Source organism: Lupinus angustifolius, unplaced genomic scaffold, assembly GCF_001865875.1.
Source record: "Lupinus angustifolius cultivar Tanjil unplaced genomic scaffold, LupAngTanjil_v1.0 Scaffold_6_8, whole genome shotgun sequence".
Lineage (NCBI taxonomy): Eukaryota > Viridiplantae > Streptophyta > Magnoliopsida > Fabales > Fabaceae > Lupinus > Lupinus angustifolius.
The window spans coordinates 18,474-30,676 of NW_017717445.1; the positions used below are offsets into that span (position 1 = coordinate 18,474).

The 12,203-nt window shown below is 32.5% G+C and overlaps 2 protein-coding genes across 4 annotated transcripts; one reads left to right on the forward strand and one right to left on the reverse strand.

Annotated features, from left to right (window-relative positions):
* Nucleotides 1–1,177: 1,177 nt before the first annotated feature.
* LOC109337402 (malonyl-CoA decarboxylase, mitochondrial) lies at nt 1,178–8,093 on the forward strand. Of its 3 annotated transcripts, none has more exons than XM_019574369.1 (16): nt 1,178–1,418; nt 1,550–1,626; nt 2,205–2,295; nt 2,386–2,512; nt 2,586–2,769; nt 3,132–3,276; nt 3,359–3,449; nt 4,433–4,491; nt 4,561–4,638; nt 4,971–5,054; nt 5,620–5,798; nt 6,318–6,446; nt 6,588–6,660; nt 6,958–7,043; nt 7,370–7,454; nt 7,659–8,093. In XM_019574369.1, the coding sequence occupies exons 1-16, from the start codon at nt 1,323–1,325 to the stop codon at nt 7,749–7,751; spliced, it is 1,677 nt and encodes a 558-aa protein (XP_019429914.1). In that variant the 5' UTR covers nt 1,178–1,322; the 3' UTR covers nt 7,752–8,093. The 3 variants fall into 3 exon arrangements, with proteins under 3 accessions (XP_019429914.1, XP_019429917.1, XP_019429915.1); XM_019574372.1 differs by having other exon boundaries at nt 7,817–8,093; XM_019574370.1 differs by having other exon boundaries at nt 1,179–1,418; nt 2,589–2,769.
* LOC109337403 (chaperonin-like RBCX protein 1, chloroplastic) lies at nt 8,021–9,832 on the reverse strand. The gene is made up of 7 exons (XM_019574373.1): nt 9,596–9,832; nt 9,408–9,502; nt 8,702–8,819; nt 8,566–8,582; nt 8,409–8,471; nt 8,207–8,306; nt 8,021–8,172 (listed from the first exon to the last, which is right to left on the reverse strand). Exons 1-6 carry the CDS (start codon nt 9,741–9,743, stop codon nt 8,226–8,228), a joined length of 522 nt encoding a protein of 173 aa, XP_019429918.1. The 5' UTR covers nt 9,744–9,832; the 3' UTR covers nt 8,021–8,172; nt 8,207–8,225.
* Nucleotides 9,833–12,203: the final 2,371 nt, after the last annotated feature.

The following is a 12,203-nucleotide window of genomic DNA, read 5'->3' on the forward strand; positions in this document are numbered from 1 at the left end:
CAAGTTTTATATACATTGATTCATTCTTCTCCTCTATCAATCATTCACTCTTTCTTCTTGCACATTCATTCCATTCTTCATTTCCCCAACAGGACTTTCATCATCAGTGAATGCTAATAAGGTTGAAGTCATAAAGTTAATCTACATAAAATAAAATGTTACCTTCATATAAACTTATTTTAACTTATTTCATAAGCTCGTAGCTAAAAAGAACTTCTAAGAAAAGGTCAAAGCTCTCATGTGATAAGCTCTTCCCAATAAAGTTATTTACTCAAACATGTTACTTTAGTATAATGCCAAATGACCAATAGTTCCAAGAGTGCAGGGAATAAGATGGATCATAAAATAAAGCTTTTATTGTGTGGAAAATGAAATTTAATCCTCTTTTTATTGTTCTCTTTTCAATATTTCTATTTATATATTTATACATATATATCATTATTTATTTCCTACTTTGAAATAATCATACAATATTTGACCTTTTTTTATAATAGTACAAACATATATAGGATGTAATTTATTAAGTGGTTTTTAAGTAGATGACTTTAGTCAACTACTCTAAACCATTAGATATAGATTAAATAGTTTAAATGTAAATTTATGGTTGAGAGAAGATCTGAGTGAAGAAAGAGGTGAAAGCATGCACTAAAATTGAAGACAAGATTTGAGTGAGGAAATAAGAGTAGAGTAAGGAAAAAGATGAAAGTAATTTTGGATTTTCAATTAAAAAAAGGTCGAGTACAAAACTTAAAGATGAGTTCTTTGCCACCAACTTTTTTCCATTTCAAACATCCTTTGAATAGTAAAAAGATGATGTGAAATGAAAAATTAAGAGTTTAATATCAATACATTATTTACTATTTATTTGTATAAATTTTTTAAAGAGTTAATGATGACTAGAAATAAATAATAGATTATAGACTGATAATATATAAAACTCTTATGTATGTATCTTTCTCTCTAGAAAAAACAAATAAATAGGTGATGATAAAAGAATCACCCAACCTAAATAGTAGGCTAAACCCATAGCCCAAAACTTAAAATACAATTAAACTTGAATTGGGCCCAGATAGAAACCCACAATTACATATATCAAAGTGGGTAATAATGTGATAATAAAGATAGGAAACGTTGACCCAAAATAGATGGAATGTTAGGTTGTTTTGTGGATTACATTTGCAATTGCAAGCAACACTCAGAAAACGTGGAAAGTACACCAAATATTAATAATATCTAAAAAACAAAGTGGATTGTACCTGTAACTGTTTTCGATTCGGAACTCTCACAATCACACACTTAATTTGGCGAATAAATACGACAAAATGAACAAGAAAGCTTTCTCTATTTTGATGCGCGCCAGAATGAGACCCAACGCCAACGATCGTACCAACCTTTCTCTCTCTCCTCTTCCACTAACCGTTAGTTTCACTTCCAATTCATGTTTGATCTCTCTTTCTTTTCAATTATTTCTTTGATTCTGCGTTTGAAATTGATTTGATTTTCGTTGATTTTGATTTTTTGTTGTTGGATTGTGATGAATACTGAACAGAACGCGGTGAATCAAACGCAGCACCAGAATTCCGAAGGAAACCAATCAGGTCCTAATGACTCTGGAAACAGTGAGAGGTCCTATTTTTTTTTCTTGCACTTGGAATTTGCATTTTTATAATTAGAGCTCACTTTTAATGATGAGGAAATGGAGGGATTGGGAAGGTGTATTGGATTTAATGTTCAATGGTGAAAAGTCAACAAGAGAATAAACAATGTAAAAAAAAGATGTGTGAGTACAGTACAGTACACAGGATAGGATTGGGAATAAGGAAAGAATGCATTGGAGAGAATTTTGGTAGCACATATTATAGAAAATATGGTAGAAGTTCACCTTTAGATGGTTTGGGCATGTTTCGATAACATATATAAGAATCACTAAAGAGAGTATATCAGATGGAGGGTAGACCAATTAATAGAGGCTAGGGGAGGCCACGGAAAATTATAGGCGAAAGTATTAAGGATATGAATGTCAATAGTTTGTCTATAGACATGATTTATGATAGACATATTATGTTGTCATTTGATCGATGTAGTCAATCCTGCCTATTGGAGAATGCTTGATTGTTTTTGTTGTCTAATTAGAGCTCAATTTTGTGTTTTTGTACATTTTCTATATGTTCAAATTTTTATGTGTTGTTTTGATTTACTTACAGAGAATTTAAGCAGGTCCGTGCCTCAATGCACTCCGCCATAACACTAAACAAAACAGAGGTTTTAGATGATGTGCTTAATAACTTTTCTGAGGTATCTAATCTTATATTTCATGGACAAGCTTATATCAACTCTGTGAGTTATCATCGCTTATTTTATTTTCTTAAGTTGGTGATAATGTAGGGTTATTTTAGCCTTTCTCATGAAAACCGTCGCAACTTGCTCCTGGTTCTTGCTAGAGAGTATGATCTCGATAGGTCACAAGTTCGTGAACTGATAAAACAGTGCCTTGGACTTGATCTTCCTTCTGGTGAGTGATTTGTGTATGTAGTCTTTGCATTATTACTTTTAAAACTGTGGTTTGAGAGAATTAGCTGGGTTAGCAGACAAGGCTCAAGTGAGTGGACCTGAAGAAGATAGCTTGTTTTCTTCTTTCTATCGTATTGAGCGGAATTTGAGGCATGCTCTTAAGCCAGTTTATGAAGATCTTTTTGACCGTCTCAACACTCATCCTGGAGGTCTGAGGTTCTTGTCCAATCTTCGAGCAGACATCCTGTCGATTCTCGCGTAAGGTTATGGCTTATGCTACATGATTTACTTTGAACAGTTCTACTCTGCCTCTGTTTCTTCTACTTCACATATCATGAATGATAGCATTAGAAAATAAAAGAAACCTTAGTTACTTGTTGATTCTTAAAAAATAGGTAGATTCTATGTTAGAGAATCCATACATTAATTGTCCTACAAGCCTCTGGAGAATGCCATGAGGACCATAAAATAAAATGGTTTACAAGATGTATGAATTTAAGTGCCTATGGTTCATAACACGCTTCCTGGGGAAAGAGATGACAAAAAAAGATAAGACAAGTGTTCAAATTTGCATTAATTTTGAAATTTGAATATGACGATTCAATGCTTCAATTATACAGAGAGGAAAATATTGCATCTCTGAGAGCACTGGATTCTTATTTAAAAGAAAAACTGAGTACATGGCTTAGTCCTGCTGCCTTAGAGCTTCACCAAATCACATGGGATGATCCTGCTTCTCTGCTGGAGAAAATTGTTGCTTATGAAGTACTTTTCTCCTTTTCATTTCATGAGTTGTCATTTGATGTAGTTCTTGTCTTGTATGCATATTCTTAATTATCTTATGTAGGCTGTGCACCCTATTAGCAACCTTCTAGATCTTAAGAGAAGGCTGGGAACTGGCCGCCGTTGTTTTGGATATTTACATCCAGCAATTCCTGGTCAGTAATTCTTCTAAAACTTTGTTACTGAAAGATTCTACTTGACTACATGTAATCTATTAAATTTGTTTTTGTTTGGCTTCTCTGCAACCTGCATTTCCTGTTACAGTCCTATAAGTTGTACTAGTGCTTAATAATTGTCGACCTCACCTAGTAGGATTAAGGCTTGGTTGTTATACTATTGATTAATAATTAACTTTTAACTAATATGTTATTGGTCATTGTTTTCACCTATATTCAAGATTATGATGCTACTAGGATCTGATTGCAATGTATGGGACTTGATTTCCACAGTGGTAATGGGACTCCTACATGTGAGAATATGTTACTAAATCTACCACATGGCTAATTGGTTGTTGAATTTGCATTCTAGCTTGTTTAGAACATTACTGAACTGAAGTGTTAAGTATTAACACTTAAATACAATTTTATTTATGCAGATTCCTAATAAGCCAAATTAATTCGGTCCGGTTTGGTTCCTAGAGTTGGAACAAAAAACCGAACTGGGCCGTTCGGTTTTTAAAAATCAATCCAACACATTCCAACCACATTTGGTTTTTGTGGTTTCGGTTTATTTTGGACCGGTTGTCGTTTTATTTTTAAACACCCCTACTATTTGGGGTTTATATGGTCTTGGGCTCTCCAATCACAACCTCTAGGTTGTGGTGCAGCTCTCCCAAGGTTTGTATCATGAGTCTGCGTTAGTTAGCGACACAGTGACAACAACACTGATAAAACAATGGTTGCTACCAAGTTGATTGTATTATGCGAACGGTACACTTGTATTTCATTATTCTTTTGCTGAATAACTCAAAACTCAGATTTGGTGTTACTGTTTTCTATAGCCTATTATCTGATGCTATGTGATCCAATGAATTTTAGTTGTTGACAAATATTGTAGGCTTGTAGTTGTATGTTTTCATGTGCTCACAAATTTTGATGTGTCAAATATTTTGTGGTCTGGTTTTATGTTTTTTCCTTAGGTGAACCCCTAATTTTCATTGAAGTTGCACTCCTGAAAGATGTGGCTCAGTCTATACAGGTTAACTTCATTTGGATTTAACAGACCCTTTTGTACTATATTTTTCAAAAATATTTCTATATTTTACAGGATGTTTTGTGGGATAGTCCTCCTATACCTGAAACTGAGGCAACATGTGCGTTGTTCTACTCTATATCTTCAACTCAGGTATGTTATATATTATAATAATAATTAAAATTTAAAGCCATTGGAATTCAGCTATATATATAAATTGCTATTTGTATCATGGTGTGTATCATTCTTAGTAAAAGTGAGATGCGCCTCATTCCGCTCAGTAGTATCTGATTGAAATTTATTGCTATCATTTGTTCAATATTTAATTTTTTCCTTATCTGATTTGTTTTATTTATCTTTGCATCTTATATTTGTTTGCTTTTCATTTTACGCTGCTGTGAGTTTCTCCCACTTGTGACTCCTGAAGAAAAATTCTATTGGAGATTATTTAATCCCTGATTAGGATGATTCTGAAAATTTTGCAGCCTGGCCTAGCAGGGATCAACTTAGGAAAGTTTCTTATTAAACGAGTCATAACACTGGTGAAAAGAGAGATGTCGCATATTTCTGTAAGTATTTTACTTATTTTTTGGAGCTCTCTGAATATGAATTGCTGAGCCAAATGAAATTTATTGCTTCATGGAATTTGTGAAAGCAAAAAATTTAACATCATCTATATTAAGTTTTTAAACTCATAATTTCATTTTTTTTATTGCTTTGATATGATATTCTACAACAGTAAGTGTTTTGATCATCTTTTCACTCTTTTCTTTTGATAGGGAGATTTTTCAAGTATGTTAGTACAACTTTCTGCTTTCATTCTTTAAACCCTAGTTTTTAAACTTTTTTATCCTCCCAAAGCTGCATATTTCTGGACTCAATGTTCCAATAGGGTGCTAGAACTATACGCATCTAGCAGTTTACCAACAAGATACTCTCAAATTGATCTCCTGCTTCTACCATTCTGGAAGAATAGAATTTATAAGTAATATGTTTTCCAAATAGTTGTTGAAAACTGATGTAATGAAAGTTCCTTGACAAATGGGTGTCTCCTAGGATTCTGCCTTATCTTGTGTGTTAAATTTTATTTGTGCTCTTCTACATATAGGATCACTGACCAATTTTTGCTTGTAGACCTTCGCAACTCTCAGTCCTATCCCAGGATTCATGCAATGGCTCTTATCCAAGTTGGCATCTCAAACTTTGCTTGCTGAAGCAGACATGTCACAACAACTGGCTGACGGGTCCAGCTCCACTTTCTATGAGAACATACTGAACCCAGAGGAAGAAGAAGCACTTATGGGTTTACCCAAGTAAGCTACACATTGTTCTATCTTTATATTCATTCTAAAGCATTGGCTGTTGGTATAAGTTATGTTATTCATAGATATTACTTAGCAACTTCTTACCATCAATGAGACCATCAAGTAAAATAATAGAAATTATGCAATTATTTTGTACTCCATATTACCATATAACCTGTCCTAAAAACTACATTGCATGTGTTTTTTATGTCTTTCTTTCCTCTTCAATGGCGGGCACAACAGTTTCCTACATACAGAAACAAAATTAGAAATCCAAAGGAATTATACAATGAAAAGATGTACTGTTCCAAATCAATCAATAATCACCATATTTTATCATTTTACAGCCTTGGTTGTCATTGTAAAGAATAATGTTCTAACTGTTGTGCACTCAAATTTCTTTTCCAACATACCTTGGCTATTAGTGATGACAGTTATTGTTTGTAAGACATTATAGTAACTTCTATATGGTCCCCTTATTTGACTCCGGTGTTACTATCACGTGACTAACATCAATATGAATTACAGAGATAATGTGGATGGAACAAATGGAATGGAAGTGATGTTCAACTTGCTCACTTCTAAATCTTATAAGTGGATCCACTCACCAGAATTCCTGTCAGTATTAAAAAAGCCTTTGATGCGTTTATGTGCCAGGTATTGCAAACAAATCACAGGGAATTAAACAAAGACATAGCAGAAATGATTTATTGGAAATGTTGCATTGAGCTTCTACACCAATAATTTTTAAAATTCATGGTTAAATAATAAGAATTTTTTTATCTTTTTGTATCATAGATACCTTCTACAAGAGAAGAAAAGAGGGAAAGCTTTGGACTCTGTAGCAAATTTTCACTTGCAAAATGGCGCGGTATGTGTTGCTAGTGTGATGTACAAGCTAATAAACTTCTCTGCTGTTGGAATCAATTTTTTCCTTTTGAAACCAGTAGTTTCTAAATAGGACCTATACTCGAATATGTTTTGATATATTGGATGACTTGTTCACTGCAGAGATGGCATGGCCTATTTTCTTGGCATTCATCTCTTACGTTTATGAATATAGTGGGAGTTTTTATGAAGCAAATCTATGTCTTAGCAAAAAAAAAACATGTAGTTGTAATTTGAGTAAATTGGCATAAATTAGCTTTTGTTTCTCAATATGGAACAGATGGTTGAAAGGATAAACTGGTTGGCAGACCGGTCAGAAAAAGGCCTTTCTCAAAGTGGAGGCATCATGGTGAACTATGTGTATAGGTAAAAAAAAAAATCAAAATTCTTATTTTTTTGTTCTTACCCAAGTATACTCACCATTATATTCATGATGTTGGTTTACTTAATCTGTCTCGTTAGACTAATCTTGTTTGCTTAGTTGAAAACTTTCTCTTACTCCACCTTGGTTCTGGTGGGGAAGAAAACTTACCAATGAAAAGAAAAAATAATGCACTTGTCATTTCATGCTTTTGTGGGCTACTTTTATTATTAAATACCACATGTATGAATTTTAATAAGATGAGGTTCAGTTTTAAAGTTCACTTGATAGAATTTTTGAAGTATACATTGCCGATGACACTTAATTGCAGTCTGGAGCACATAGAAGAATATGCTCATTCATACTTCACCAATGGCGAAATTCATGCCTCACCTGTTCTCCATCACTATGTTGAGGTAATGGCTTCTGCTTAAATGGCAATTGATGTTTGATCTAAGATAAACACGTTTCTACAAATTCCATATGGGCATAGGGCGTGGGATAAAAAGCTTACTGAAAGCTTGTTATTAACCTTTATTATCCACTCTTGAACTCTTGCTATCATGTGCAACTTGTTATTGACCTTTATTTTCCACTCTTGCTATCATGTATAACCATAGAGTCACAAGAAATCACCAAGTCTGCATGGTCAGAGTATTACTGGAAGATATCATCAAAAGAATGGGACAAATGCATTAATCTCTAAAATTTAGGAAGCTTGTATCTGTGAAAAGACATGATTGCATGTCTAATCCAATGCTTTGCTGAAATATGATAGGACACAGCTTGCTGAATTGCCAAGCATTCTTTAGTCATAGAGGGAGGAGATACTCTTACTTCAGGGTTACATAGGAGAAAGTCAATGATGAACATTTCATTCTTGGTAAACCTCAACGCATATAACAAACTACGTTACGGATATCCGTATTGCTATACTGACAGCAACCCTATTATCAAAACGAGTGTAATATCCATGTACTATTAACAATAATATTTTTTTTCATTATCAATTTGTACTATAATTCCATATATGATCTAACTGGTTTCTTTTATCACAACTTTGCTATTACTGGTTATACTACTGAAATTCAATGAGCAGCATTACATATAAATATGTATCTATGTAACATTGCCCAAGCTCTTGTTCCATCCAAGGGGATGAAGAGTCTAAGTCAATGATGCAGGTACTATTCATTTCTCTCATTTTCAGCAAGACTGGTTTCCAAGACATAATCCCTCATAAGCCTTGTGTTAGAATCATTGACCATCTACAAGGGCAGAAACAATCCCATACATATATAATGAAAGTAGAATAAATTTCAACATGATGGACATTCTTGAACATATGAAAAGATTGTTGAGTTACAAACCTTAGTAGCTAGGCGCTTTAAGTTGTCCCATTCAAAATCTTTTTTGCAATATGCTGATCGCACCTATAATAATATAACACAATACTCAATCGAAAAATCAAAATTTGGTTAACAAGTGAAACATAGAAAAGCAAAAAATAACAAATAATACACTTGCCTCTAGTATGCGTAGGGCTATTTAAGTACATGCCAGAGCCATGTTTTGTTCATTCAATCATCATCATAACAAACAAAACCGTAAGTTAGATAGCAGACACTAATTAAGGATTGGGTACATTGATAACTGCCTTTACCTAAGCTCTTATGTCTTGGTGATTCTCTCATCATGGTGGCACAGAACTTGTCACCATCATCCAATGAGTGTTTACTCAGAAATTCCATTAGCTCTTGATATGCTTCAGGATTATAGCTCTGCTAAGGAATTCATTATTAAAAGATCTATTTGTTGAAAAAATATATTAACATAATCATAATCCAACCTGATATGAGCAATAGTTAACAGAACAAACTGTTTTATACCAATAACTTGAGATAAATTGCAGAACTTACACAAATTAAACCCAAAACATAAATTGTTGATCCTCATTTTGGTCTCTTATCTTTTTGTCTCATTTCAGCAAAAGAGAAACCAAAATGAGAAAAACAATCAAGTTAAGGGAGAAAAGTTGTGTTTTTGCCTAAGTAGTATTTAGTCTTCGACCACATTGACAACGGATTAAAGGGACTAAAATATGTGAAACTATGGGAGCTAAAAGTTTGCAGCATGCAAAAGAATGGTTGTAGATTGTGCAAAATTGGAGTTCATATAAATAGCAACAAAAAATATTAGAAGTTCAAAGCTTATTCAGCCATTTCTCTAGTTTCAACTTTTCATTGTCATTACCAACAGCAATTAGTATTAAACTATCAAGTATAAACATATAAGCAAGAAGAACACAAACAAAAACCAACAAAGCCAATCCATAGTTGTGGAAGAGCGAAAAGAGAAGGAACCTCAACCTCAAGTTGAGCAGCAACAATCTTAACTGCAGTGTAGTTGAAGAAATTGTGAAGGTTACTAGCAGCTTTTGCTTCAGGTGATCCTTCTCCAAATCCTGTATCTCAGAACAAAACAACATATCCAATGAAATATACAACCCCAATTCAAATAAGAAGAGGGTCAAAACTGCAATTTACTTGAAACCCACCAGGTACAAACATCTTATTGCACTGTAACCTTGTAGATTGAATGTTCCTTTGCTTGCTAGGCCGAAAAGGACAACCTTTGTTGCTGTTGGGAGTTGTAGGGTAGATATAAGGGTGCTGAGGGAGTGCTAGTGTTGCTGAGGATTCCATAGCTAATAGTGTTTGTATTTGCAAGTATAGTGAATTTTAAGAAAGGCTTCAATTTTTGTGAGACTAATACTATGGTGGGTTGTATTATGCATATCTTCCAAGTTGAAAAATATCTAGAACTCTAAGCTATAATATCTTTGAGCTTAGATGGAAAGTGTTCACGTTTACATCAATGGTGGAACCCACTATTCCATTTTTTGTTTGAAGGAGGAGACTGGCCTTTTCCTGAATCGGAGGTTGTGGACAAAGAGATATATGTGTTTTTAGTGTATAGTCGTGTACTTTTTTGGTACCCAAACATGTGCATTTTTTATCAGTTAAACATCCAATTCAACTAATTTAACAGTGCCATATATTTCTTCTTATAAATTACTATAGGAAAGAGTATTATTGGTTGAATCATAAACAAAAAAAATCAGGCATCCTAAAAAACTCCTTGGTGGAAATTATTTAAATTGAGTTCAATGGTTTGTTTGTGAAAGAAAACTAATAATGTATATACTTAACAATCAACCTGTAGTGATCATAATTTATTTCATATAAATGTTAGTAGTGAGTTCACATAATTTAAGTGATGTAAAAAATATTTATTCTATATATATTAGACATACTACTTACTATGTGTACTTAAGTTTAACTTCTCTTGTATATAATATACTCCCACCGTTCAATAAAATCAATCATTATTTGTCCAATGCTACATCTAAAAAGCCTTGTACTATTTCATCATGAAATGTAATTTTTCGTTGAATATTAGATAGTCAAACAATTCTTTCTTTTTTTCTATTTGATATTATAACCTTTATAAACCTTTAAATTTTTTAGAATTGTCCATTTGGAGTCACTCTCAATAGTCAATACCCTTTTCAGGTGAAGCTTGGAAGCTTCATTCTTTAAGGAGCAGTCTCCTAATTTGAAATTGAACATGGCAATGATTAAGAAAGAAAAAATAATAATGATGATGATAATAACACCACTTAAGTTAATATTGGTAATATAAAACTAAATTGTACATAAAAATAAATCAAAAGTCCTAACCCTCTTAGCCAAAATGAGTTCTTATTAACAATAATAAGCACATATTCCTCCAACCCTTTCCCTTCATTCTCTTCTTCACAAAATGAAACCATACCATGATTATCATAATCATGTATGAACCATACTACCTACATTAAATATATCAATCCTAATTTCCATATAACCCTAATCCTCATATCAAAGTGTCAAAATTATTATGCTTGCCAAATATACTATATTACAATTGTGATTCATCCTTTATCACACATTACTAAATCTAAGTATCTTATGTCAATCATACAATATAGTAAAAAATTAGAAATTATAAATCATCAGATTCAAGCGAATGGGATGAAATGGTAGAATATTTTAAGTTTCATATTATATGTAATAGAAATGTGTCTGGAATAATTACTACACAATCATATGGTGTACAATAGTATATGACATTGATTAAAATGTCAACAATGAAATAAATTTAATGAATCATAAATGATAATATTGAGTTGAAAGTTGACATATATACTAGAAAGGATATGTGTATGAATGAATGCTTTAGGAGAGAAGTTTGGGTAATTCTTCTTGTAATAAAGATGATAGAATTGTGCTTAAGATGTTTTGTGCATGTTTAGAGGATACAATTAAAAAAATAGATGAATGTAAAAAAATAGGCATTATGATTATGAGAGAATAAATGTTACATGCCTAAAGCTAAAACTTATTGGTACTTTTATTTCAACAACCATTTACTGACCATTTTTTAATTGTTATTTTCATCCCTTTTAAAGTGACAAACATGCTCCCTGAATGTACTGAAGAGGCATGAAAGTATATAACAGTATTTTTTTTTTAAAAAATTGGTACATACATTATTTTATAATTGACAAAAGGTAACTTACAATTTAAGAAATACGATAAACTATTTAGTTGATGTGAGGGGATACGCATTTTTTCTTACATTATAAAAGGATTGAACCATTTATAGTTGGATAAAGCATATGAAAAAAAAAACTATGGCTAAAACTCACATCTTTGTTTTTGTCTTGATGTTTGTTTCCCTCTTATATGTTTCAATTGCTGGTTAGTAATCACTTTCCCCTATTTTCTTTTTTATTCCACAGCCTTCTATATATACTTTCATTCTCTTTTAATAACATTTCTTTGTTTTTCATTACATCACAGATCTTGAACCTGATCATGAATGTTTAACTGATATCCAATGTAGGCCTAAATGCTTTCGCCTTAAATATAGTAATTTTGAATGCATCGACCGTAAGTGTTTTTGCTGGTAAGTCATGTAGATATTTGGAGAACAACAACGTGGCGAGATATAAATAATTAGCTACATCAATGTTTAAAAAATAGCATTATCATGTAAGTAAAATACTTATTGTGACGGGCCAGTTAATTTTTCTCCATATAGCTATAGCTTATCAAAAGTAA

Coding starts and splice junctions, on each gene's coding strand:
- LOC109337403 (XM_019574373.1), bottom strand. CDS start 9,743: ATGGAATCCTCAGCAACACTAGCACTCCCTCAGCACCCTTATATCTAC. Junction 9,503..9,595: donor CAATAAGATGTTTGTACCTG/GTGGGTTTCAAG, acceptor TCTGAGATACAG/GATTTGGAGAAGGATCACCT. Junction 8,307..8,408: donor TAAAGCGCCTAGCTACTAAG/GTTTGTAACTCA, acceptor CTGCCCTTGTAG/ATGGTCAATGATTCTAACAC.
- LOC109337402 (XM_019574369.1), top strand. CDS start 1,323: ATGAACAAGAAAGCTTTCTCTATTTTGATGCGCGCCAGAATGAGACCC. Junction 1,627..2,204: donor GACTCTGGAAACAGTGAGAG/GTCCTATTTTTT, acceptor ATTTACTTACAG/AGAATTTAAGCAGGTCCGTG. Junction 2,770..3,131: donor GACATCCTGTCGATTCTCGC/GTAAGGTTATGG, acceptor TCAATTATACAG/AGAGGAAAATATTGCATCTC.